Raw genomic sequence first — 11,823 nt, 5'->3', positions numbered from 1 at the left:
CCACGCCTCGTCACTTGTCTGTGGGCCTATATATATCATATCGTTTTTGAGAATGTTTGAGTTCTAAGACCCCGTTCTCACTCACTTTGAAAGTGGTCTTAGTTAGACCGCTCCAGAGGAACGGGTCTTGAGGAACGGTTTGCGAGCGTTCACATTCCGAGCAGTTTTTATGGCTCAAACCGCTCCACGAGTCAAAGTGGTCTTGTTGCTATGGCAGCTCAGGTCAGCGGGTCAATTTTTTTCGCGCGCGGAATACAAACCGTATGTACCGTACTACATGTTTCGCATGGAACGTCACTAGCTCACTTCCGCTCAAAGTACGCTTCCGTTCACATTGCACGTTAGAGCGGTCCAAACCGCTCTTAACAAGACCCGTTCCTCAAGACTACCTCCGGAGGTGGTCTTCTGGAGCGGTCCAGAAGTCCACTTCCTGGACCACTTTGACCGTTCTCACTCATCTAAGAACCGCTCCTGAGGAACGGGTCTTAGTTAGACCGCTCCAACGAAGTGAATGAGAACAAGGTCTTAGTATACCATGAAACAAAGGAAGACTAGAGGGAGTCTAAATCTTTCAGAGTAAATTTCATTTGATTTTGCGAGGATTTATCTACCGGTAGTTGTTTCCAAAGCTCAAGATTACAAAACTTTGCTCAAGTCGCACATCTGCTTGAAATATTAGCGCTGGGGACAGCTTAAAAAGATATTCATTGACACAAGTATACAACAAATAGCCACATTCACTTCAAAATAATACGAGAATTGATTATGAAAAGCATAAATTGTTATCATTTCCTTGGACATTATTTTCTTGGAGTCAATGTCTTAATTTATGTTCAACTGGTGCAGTTATCTGAAAATGGAGGCTAATATGATATCATCCCTTTGAAGTTGAATGAAAGACAAAGATAAGGGTTAGACCGGTCTGTTGTCGGGATAAGAGGGGTAATATGCAATTAAGCACAAAGTTGGACAAGTGGGCCAATAATTAGGTCTCATATTTGAAATTAGATTCAGACCTAGATTTTGAAATTACTCTTGATGAGATCAGAGGTAATGTGGTGAAATAATGACCACCCATGATGTTCTTAGAAAGTCATCACAGTGTCTGCTTAATACCACAGCAACAGAATTACATCATTTTCATTTAGCAGATTTCTTGGCAGTGTTCACACTTGGTATTAAGCTGATGGAACTATATGTGGCAACCTTGCTAAACTTCTGGTAGAAGAGATAGAAGTCACTCTAATACATATACCACAGCATCACAATTACATTATTTTCATTTAGCAGATTTTGTGGCAGTGTTCACACTTGATATTAAGCTGATGAAAGTGCATAGCAATCTTGCTCAACCTCTGGTAGAAGAGGTAGAAATCACTCTAATAACACAGCTCCTGTATTACACTGTAATCATTGAGCACATCACTTGGTAGTGTTCATACTAGTAATGGAGGAGGTGCATACAATCTTGCTCTGCTTCTAGAAGTCATCTCTCACTGTCAACATGTCATAGCATATATGAATGACTTCATATTTTTATTTAAGTTTAATGGCAGTGTTCATACTTTGCCAATTTGATGCTTAACAACCAAATGTGTGATGTGTAAACCTAGCAAATTCAAAGAAGGATGCCCTGGTCCATCTTTTTATGTAATCGTTGCCAATTTTATGCAACACGACCAAGGAAAAGATGTGAACATGAGGATGCATGGTCGGGAAATTTCTGGATGTAATCGCTGCCAATTTGATACCACGCACACATCCAAGAAAAAATGTGAACACGGTTACAGTGAATGTAGAAGGCTAGGACGCATCTATGGATGTGAATGTTGCCGATTCGATCAAAATAAATTCACTGGGTGTGTGGAAATGTTGACTCTTTGTTTTGTCGTGGCTCATCTTAACCGACCCCAGAGAGATAAGTTTTGGCAAGGGTGGGCAATTAACCTAAATATCACTCATTGATCATTAACCATATGTAGGGCAGGTTATGTTCCGCACATGAAAGTACGTCATGTGTTGGACGCCTCGCTCGTTGGTTGATTTTAACCGCAGATGAGAATGAGATAGATACAAAGAAGGTAGGAAGACAGAAAAAAACAGGGAGGGAGAGAGACAAATTGATAATGTCATCTCAAAGGATTCTTCCTTTTTAAGCACAGAACAGAAATCGGTTGAATGGAAATCTAATTTCATTATCATTCATTCATTCATTATAGTTGATTGTATGGCAATCAAGGCAATATTTTTGATTCATAAAAGTTTGTAATGAACTTTAATGAAGCTTAAGCATATAAAGTAGTGTCCTATTACGGAACTGATGCCCACTAGAAAATGATCAAAGTTTCATCCTAGACAATGAATAATAATGGGATTGATTTTCCAGAAGTTACTTTTTTCGTTAATATTTTTCCAACAAAATTTACTGCTATGTAAAAAGAGGCGACAAAGAAATCCATCATTTTTAAAAATGAATTGCAGAATCCTTAAAACGACTCAATCATTGGCTATCTCTATATATGGAACAAATGATTGATAAAGGAAAAAGGTAAAGAGGCCGAGACAACAGATAAGAGGGCGAAAAATAAAGGGACGGGGGGGGGGGGGAGAAATAAAGGGTGAAGTTACAAGAGACAGAGAAAGAGGGAGAGGGGGAGGGAGGGAAAGAGAGAAAGAGTAAGTGAAAGAAAGAGAGAGAGAGAGAGAGAGAGCGAGAGAGGGGGGGGGAAGAACTTTGTCAATTTCTCACTGTACTTTTGCCACATCTGACCTTCACATGTGAGAAATTGCAACATAAATATCCATAAAATTGTTTTTCTTCTCTTCTTTTCTGTCATGTTTACAACATCAAACCTCATCACAGCCCTCCTCTTGCAAACATAGGGGCTGCCTGTGACAAAGACATTTAGCCCAGTTCCAAGCTGAATCTGCTACAGGAAATATTAATTTATCCATTTGTTACACTCTTGGCAGGCCAGCACAAGTGAACTGTCAGCCTGCATATGACGGTGGACGACTGACGGTCCGTCCGTACGTCCAGCCAGGCGCCCTCGGCTCCAACCAGACTTCATCTTGTCACAAACTTGTCTCCTCGTGGCCTAAATAGTTTTCTTCTTTGTTTACTATCTCTCCCTCTCTCTCTCTCTCTCTTCCATCATTTTATCTCTATTTGCATATGATCCTATTCTGTTGTTCTGCCAATCTCTTATTATTTCATCATGATCCATTTTCTACCACTTTGTCTTCACATAACTTCCTCCCTATATACTCATGTTTCTAACTGTTGATTTGTACCTGGCTCTACATGGTTTAATTAGACCTTTTAAAAGAAATACTGCTCATCTAATTCACTTTTATTTTCAAAGAACTGTCTATGTATTAATATTCCCCCTCTTTCTCTCTCTTCCTGTTCTTTTCACTTTATCTCTGTATGTCCCTCTTTCTCTCTTTTTCCCCTCTCTGTTTTAATACTTATCTCTCTTTTCCCTTGAGTTCTATCACTTTGTAAACTCAATGTGTATCTCTTTCTCTCCCTCTTTACATCTCTTTAACTCTTTTTTTCTACCTTTCTTGCTTAATTTTCCATCTATTTATATTCACATCTTTATAAAACTTTCATTTTCTCTTTTCTTCTATCACAACTTGTTCATCTTTCCCTACTTTTCTCATTTTTAAAAATAAATCTTCTATTCTTCTGTCGTTTCTCCTTATCTCTCTCTCTCTCTCTCTCTTTATCTCTCTCTCTCTCTCTCTTTATCTCTCTCTCTCCTTCTCCCTCTTTCTCCCTCCCCCTTCTCTCCCTCCTCTCTCTCTCTCTCTCTCTCTCTCTCTCTCTCTCTCTCTCTCTCTCTCTCACCCTCCCTCTCTCTCCCTCTACCTGTCTCTTGCGTTTGGTATCTTCCACTCTTCACCCGTAACACATGAGGCCCAGGAATGTAAACAACTTTGGTCTCAAACTTTGTGTGTTTTTTTTTTGTGGTGAATAAAAAATATGTCACTAGTCAACATAAGTCAAGTTCAATGACAAGGGAGCGAGATTGATAAGATAACATAGCGTTTCAACATAAATATTGCTCTCCAAACCAAAGCAAACTGGGTGAAAAATTTGACAACTCCGATGCACAGCTCCAGTGAACTCTTCTCGACGCTCAAATTACTGAGAAGAATGTGCAGTTAAAGGTACTATTTACTATTCAATTTAAATTACAAACTTTTCATTTTGAACGTGATACAAGCAGCAAGTCAACTACTAAATAAATATTTATATTTAGGATGAGTTCATGCAATCTAATAAGTGAATTATTAGGTGAATATTGAGATGGTTTTAATGAAAGCAGAAAAATTAGAAAAACAGATCAGTTAAAGTTTGACCAAAAAACGATTAAAAGTAAGAAAGTTATGATTTTTTTAGAATCTTCAACAATTTATATTTTCAATTATACATTCACCCTAAATTTAATTATTTCAAATATGCTTTTTTATACAACCCCTCTTTGAAACAAATCTATTCCATCATCAATAACTAAGAAAATTAAAGTTTAAGAAATTTTCTTTACAGAAAAAAATTGGTTAGGAGCTCACATGTTAGGTCACAGAGTTGCCAATTTGTTTTTGATTGACCTCAACTTCCAAATTAATAACATCCTATTTTTTATTGCATTTTGCTCAACTTTCAGTGATCACTGATGATATCCGGATGGACTTCCCCTTTAAGCAAGGGGTCTACACACTAACTGTTCAATATAACAGTATTCATATCGAGTCTACGTCAAGAGCTGAGGGCGAAGTACACAATCGTTACACTGAAGGAACCTGATGACATTGTTTGGGATCTAGTTCATTAATGACTGTTTGAGAGTTATCATCTTGATTGCAAAGGTTGTGTATATATACACATTTTCTGACTTTTAGATGCCAATCACTACTAGAGATATTCAAATTAAACACAAGTAGAATTCGCTAAGAAGTACCCAGATACCCTAACCAGTTTTTCTAGGCATGCACAAATAATCTGTATGTAGACATAGACATGTATATATGTGTAGTGTAATGCATATTGCCAGGGATGAGACAGAGAAATTCCCCAAAAGGAGGAAGATTAAATGGGGGTTCGGGGGGCAACGCCCCTGCCATGGATAAAGGGGGCATCGTCTCATACAGGGGTGAAAAGGGGTGGCCCCCTTTCTACTATAACACTGTTCATACAAGGTTGTTTTTTAAAGGTTTTTTTTTTTTTTTTTTTTTTTTTTGTTGTTGTTTTTTTTGGTTAAAATTTCATAATCGGCAGAAATCCAGCGGGGGAATCTTATCCCTGATATTGCTCATAATGTAGATATGTTGTAGTCGAGTGGTTTGAACACAGGACTGGAAATGTGAACAATATGTTCGTTCCCTAGCACGGACCTTATGTCCATTAGCAAGGCATTTTTCATCTACAATGTTTCTCTCCACCCAGGTGTCAAGTGGGTACCCGGTAGGATACTGAAGTCATAGTAGTTTGCTCTGCATTGTGAGGAGTGTCTACAACATGGCTCCTGGGTGGAATACTCCCCAGGGAGTGGAGAATGTGCAAGCATTGTGTGCCGGGAATGCCTGAATCCGATGACTGGGGAGATCATATTTCTGTACTGTCCCTTGAGACATGGTAGATGGATTAAGCGCTATATAAACCCATGACATTATTATTACTGATAATGGGCTCCTGCCAATGCAGCAGATATTTGCTCAATCTTGCTCAGTAAGTGTATTCCACAACACAACACAGCAACTGGAACCTATTGTTACTTCATACTAGATCAAAGACAGATTCATGCATCACATACCTCAACAAGATGGTTGTCCGGTCCGTAGAGGTCCTTGTCAAGCTCGATGACCAGGCTCTTGAAGAAAGAGGAAAACTTGCGCTTCTGCCGTGTGTCATACTTGGGTGCACTAGGCTGTGAATTTACAGATATAAAAGACAGTATGACGGATGAAACGGTGAAGAATAAGGATGAGAATATTATGATAGAATGAAGAAAGAAGTGAAAATAAGAGAGATGGATGAAATCGTCAGATTTTAGTAAGTCTGTTAATACTTCTTGACTTCTTAACTCATAGACTTCTAAATTGTTTTATCCATAGGCTTTAAAGGGACTTGGTAACATTGTTCAGATGAGAGAAAATGGTGCTAAGGTAGTGACTTCAATGCTAGATGTAAAAATAAAGATAATCTGAAAGTTTGAGTGAAAACAGACCATTATTAATGATAAAATTGGGAAGAACTGATCTGATTGATTCCTTAATTCTCCCAACTATATCATTACAATTTAATTACATTTTAGGTGAATTTAATCTTCACAAAGCAATGAAGTGGCTCTATATACCATTCCAGACATTGAAAGATTTTTAAAGCCTGTAGCAATTGCCTCAGGAGCAAATGGGGGGTCACTGGAGAGTAAAGTGCACAATGTAAAAGCAGAAATGTACTTGAACACAATTAACACCCCCCCCCCCCCCACTCCTATAACCATCTCAAACTCCCCTATCAATTATACTTCTTATCCCATAAACTTACATCTTCGAGCAGTCTCCCTTCCACTCTCAGCTCCCACGATGGAACGCTGGAATCATCTTCCTCCGCATCCGGTTTGCCGGGGTAGTACGTGTTGGAGATGAAAACCCTCAGCTTGCGTTTTTGCTGCAAAGATACCAATAAAAAAAAAGCAAAGATTTAATAAATGAAGTAATTGAACATTTGCCAAGTTTGTATTATTCTTAAACAGCTCCCTCTAATGATATGATTCAAGAAATTCCAAGTTTTTATTTTTAATTATTATCATTTTTTGTTTTTACTTTTGTTCTCTGACTTGGCAATGGTTACACAAGGAGCACAAATTACCTCAGTTGCTGTTTTCATATTAGAGGCAGAGTAGATGAAACAGGAGTCATTGACACAAGGTATCAAGACAGAGTTAAAGTATCTGTGATCTTATGCATCATGCATTAATCTTGAAGTACTTAGTCCCAAGAAGAATATGTATTAGGCTATAGGTTTAATAGTTGCGTATTGCTTATATGTAGAGGTGTCGTGATATAGTGGATATGACACCAGACTGTGGATCACATGGTTTGTGGTTCAAGTCCCACCTAGGTGAAGTAAAGTGCCGTTGCCTTATCATGGCAGCTCAGTTCGTCAGCTGGGGTAGAAATTTACTTTGTATTAAAGTGCAGTAGAATATATTCATATAGTAGCTGTGTTATGGCTCGAATATTCCAGAGCATTATACTTTCCATAAAGATTTGGATATTATGATCACTTACATAAGTGGGGTTCAACTCATACTGCAATGTGCACTCATTTGAATTCCCCAAAAACAACAAGAAAAGTAGATATAGACGGTATAAATATAAATTTGATTTTAAGGATTAATCTTTAAAAAGATTAAGAGCTCTCTCAAAATGGTTTAAATGTAACTGTACATGTACTAGATACCTTTCCCTAAATTTAATAAGCTAGCATTTACAAAGTATAATACACTCTATAAAATGCTGACTGTACATCACACAGATATGTGGCTATCTAGAGCAAAAATATAGGTCACATTAATTCTTAATTCCTCATTACAATAATAAATGCCAATAACTTTATTTTGTTTCCCCTTTGGAACTTAAGGGTTTCAGTCGGGAGTTCAAAAATTGGGCATTCGAAGACCGGTCATTAAACATTTAGATCCCTTATCAAGGGATCGTTAACACGCACAAACAAAGCTTTGCGGCGGCAGCAGGAGGGGAAAAATAGGGCCTTGTTGGCTTGTATGAATGCATGCTCTTAAAAGATTAATTTGAATAGATAGATCATGGTAGATCTAGGTCATTTGTGAGACTGTCAACTCGCCAACAAACACTCATCCATTTGATCCTGTCTCGTGGCCCAAATACACATCAATGAAAGACAAAGAGATAAACCAACAAACACATCAAAATTTGTGTAATTGTGTACAGGCTTTTGTGTCGAACAATGGCTGTCCCATCATTGATCACTCAAAGACTCGATTCTCTTCTCTTCTCTCTCGCTCACTCTATCCCGGTCTTTCTCTCTTTAGCCTACTTTCTTTTGAAGATAGCTGATGCGTGTTTAACGACAATGCCATTTTCAAGCTCCATTATTCAAACTGGTTCAGAGTGATGAATTTCAATGCACTTTTGTGTCGCTACGCACGCATAGAGGGCTCATCTTGCAACACGGCAGCAACAAACTTTTATACAGAGAGATATAAAGAGAGGAGTAAGGAAGAGATAGAAAGAGGGAGTGAGAGAGAGAAAGAAATTGATAGAGAGAAAGAAATTGATGGAGAGAAAGAGAGATAAAGAGAAGGGAAGAATCGACAGGCACACAAGCTCTCAGAGAAGGTGAGGGGTAATTCAGAGGGGGAGAGAGAGGGGGTGGGAGAGAGAGAGGGAGAGAGAGAGAGAGAGAGAGAGAAAGAGGGGAGGGGGTAGAAAGTACGGTATCAATAAGAAGTTTCTTTGAAGAGGATAAATACAGAAAAATTGGAGGATACAAAACAAACAAGAGAAAGGGATATAAAAATGATTTTTACACTGTTGGAAAGAAAGAGAGAGAGAGAGAGAGAGAGGGGGACAGGTATGGAAATAGAGTCAGACCCACCCCCCACAAAATTAAAACAAAAAACAAACACACAGAATAAAATCATTTATAGGAAAAAATAATCATAAAGACAAAGCAGGACAAATGAATGCAAGAATCAAGGGGATCGAAGCAGCAAGACAGAGAACAGAATACAAGGATCTAATAAAATGAGAGAAAAAAATGTGGAGACATAAAAGAACGAGCGAAAATGACAGAAAGACGAAGATCAACATGACTGAAAGATGATGAAGTATAGCTATTGAAGAGGCGATATAAAAGCTTCACAAACATAACCTAAATATCATTGAATCCTTGTCATAACACAATCAATTATCCCATTGTCAGCTGCCAGTCTATTTAACAAATCGCTCCTCTCCTAGCACTCCCTCTCTCTCTTTCCCCAAACTTATTCGCTCTCCCTCTTTTTGGGTCACTATCGACTGTGTGGGCACAATACTACATAGGAACTATGATATCTTCACTGTACTAGACTACCATATTTTGTTTAATGTGAAGGCCATGTTGCTGTATGTTGTGAATGACATTTAAGTCAGCATTTACATTTTTACCACAAATATCTGTAATAATGACCAAAAAAATGTGGAGGCCAAGTTGCTGCTCGTTGTAAATGAATTTACATTTTTACCACAACATCTGCAATAATGACAAATTTACCTTCTTTTCTTCATCCTTTTTCTTTCAATGTCTTTTAAAACTACATACACCATCATATACACCTACAACTACAAGGGATCAATTTTTAAATACATTTGTGCATACAGAACATTCAGGTTATCTTTCAACAGAGTATACTCCCACAAGTTATAGTGAGAATACAACCTCCCACTCAAATTAAAACTGAAATCACTCCATGAAAAGTATCCTTCTTCATGTAAAAGAAGTTATATCGTTTGGTTACTTTGGGTGCTATCAGGGTCTGTTAGCTGAGACTATTGTCACTGTGGTTTGAGTTGTATGGAATGCTTTTTGATTGGTTGATTGATGTGCATGGCGTCTTCGTCCTACCAGTTGGGAAGTGCACGGGGGGGGGGGGGGGGGGTGTTTCACAAAGATTTGAAGTCAAATTTAACTCTAAGTTGGACTTAAACATTATGGAGAGCCATTTGTAGACTTAAAATAAAATATTCAAAAGCAAAAATTCAAGTATTTTAGACTTTTCATAAATTCCACATCAAGAACATGAAATCTCCCATGATAATAGAAAATATGAATGATTCTAATCAACATTCTATGCCTTTTAAAATGACTTTTACAAAATATTTTCAAAGATGCTAACAGCTTTCCATAATTTTTAAGTCCAACTTAGAGATAAGTTCAACTTAGGATCTTTGTGAAACACCCCCCAGGTCTCAAGTCATTCACTCTATCAAGAGAGTCACTGAATTCCATTTTTTATTCCTCTATTCAATAAATGCCCTAAAAGCATTAAACATTGCTCTTTTTTGTGTGACAATGAACCCAGAGTTTATTGAGGGTGGAGAACTATTTGAGGGTGTCAGAGCTCTTTCCAAACTAACATTAATCAATATCAGCATATTTCATCACAAAGAGTTCTATCAATTATGACCCATTTTAGTGATGCAACCATTTTGACATATATCTGGAAAGACTGGCTGACACATAACAAAGCTTGCAAGTGCTCATCTTTTATCAACTGCTACAGCCAATGGCCAAAAACTAGTACAATATACTTGTTTTAAATAAAACAGGGACATATAGAGGAAAAAAGATAAAGATAAAATAGGAAGAAGCAAGAGGAAAGTAATTTACATCAGCTCTGAAGGCTATATATTTTCCTTTTATTACAGATATTAATAAACTATCTAGGCCACTTTGCAGACCCTCATACATCTGTGATTTATAAGAGAACTATTCATTTTACACCTCAGAGGCATTCTTTCCACAGTTAGAATATGATACCTGCAAGACAAAACTGCATGACTACTGTCAATGGATTGCAAGTATATTTGGTCTGTTTGGAGCAAGCAAGGCATTCAAAGAAGCAAGAGGAAAGTAATTTTCATCAGCTCTGATGGCTACATATTTTCCTTTTATTACAGATAATAAGAAACTACCTAGGCCACATTTCATTTTACACCTCAAAGGCATTCTTTCCACAGTTAGAATATGATATCTGAAACTTGCAAGACAAGACTGCATGACTACAGTCAATGGATTGCAGAAGTACTTTTGGTCTGTTTGGAGCAAGCAAGGCTTTCATTTGAGTTAGGGTAAGTGAGTTAATGCCCTTCTGGCTCTAAATAGACGATTTGGAATTGTGTCAACACATCCTAGCCATTTCTATGAAAGCTTCAAAGTGGTTCACTTATTAGAGTGAGGTTTTTGGAGTTCAACAGACGACAGGTCAGAGACATCATCGCTCAGTGTGTAAGTGTGTGTGTATGACTCTCTCTCTCTCTCTCTCTTCCTTTCTGCAGCCCCATTCATACACTTCCATGTAAGCTGGCTCTATATCCAGTTGAATCCAATTGGATCCGGTTGGATTTAGTTTAATCTTGATTAAAGACTGACCATGACTTTAATTTGAGAGATCCAAAGATGGGCAAGATTAAACTATTGAATAAATTGAAGGATATTGATAAAGGGGCCTGGAATAATAATAATAATAATAATAATATTTAATTTTTATATAGCGCTTAATACAAATGTCTCTAAGCGCTTTACAAATATACTATTACTCATTGTCAGTTGAATAATTGTTTTGTGTTACAGAGTCGATGTTGAAATCAGGTCCATATTAGGTCTTTTTAGCCTACATGCTAACAAAGACATACCTCTGACAAAGACACAAGGCCCATCATGGTTGGTAATTGGAGTGGTTTTGAAAGAAGATTTTTCTTTTTCTTTTTTTTCGGGAGGGGGGGGGGTGTTTGGGGGAGGGGGACTTCAGCCCCCAAAGCCCCCTCTAGAACTGCTACTGACTGGTGGTTACACAAGATAGAGCTATTCAATGTCCTTTTAAAATGTTTCAACTGAGGATAAGGAAGCTGAAAACAGCCTGGACTTCCATGTAATATGTACTTTAGAAAAACACTATATGCCTGTGAATAAAGGCAGCAGTCTCTAAAATGGGAAGATTCAACAAGAATAATGATAAATGGTTGTAACCATGGTAACAATGATACTCTAGTTTAGCATCCTATGAATAC

At 37.7% G+C, this 11,823-nt stretch overlaps 1 protein-coding gene across 1 annotated transcript in view; it reads right to left on the bottom strand.

Annotated features, from left to right (window-relative positions):
• The window catches only part of LOC115918329 (SWI/SNF-related matrix-associated actin-dependent regulator of chromatin subfamily D member 1-like), a 61,151-nt gene extending 49,679 nt beyond the window's left edge, over positions 1-11,472 (bottom strand). The window contains exons 1-3 of the mRNA XM_030973781.1: positions 11,449-11,472; positions 6,557-6,679; positions 5,823-5,936 (exon numbers count right to left, since the gene is read on the bottom strand). Of these exons, the coding sequence (XP_030829641.1) occupies positions 5,823-5,936; positions 6,557-6,679; positions 11,449-11,472 (261 nt within the window). The remainder of the gene's footprint in view (positions 1-5,822; positions 5,937-6,556; positions 6,680-11,448) is intronic.
• Positions 11,473-11,823: the final 351 nt, after the last annotated feature.

Source organism: Strongylocentrotus purpuratus, unplaced genomic scaffold (genome assembly GCF_000002235.5).
Source record: "Strongylocentrotus purpuratus isolate Spur 01 unplaced genomic scaffold, Spur_5.0 spur5_contig_866, whole genome shotgun sequence".
NCBI classification, from domain to species: Eukaryota; Metazoa; Echinodermata; class Echinoidea; order Camarodonta; family Strongylocentrotidae; genus Strongylocentrotus; species Strongylocentrotus purpuratus.
The sequence above is the reverse complement of the archived record's forward strand: the minus strand, read 5'-3'. Positions and strand labels throughout refer to the sequence as shown.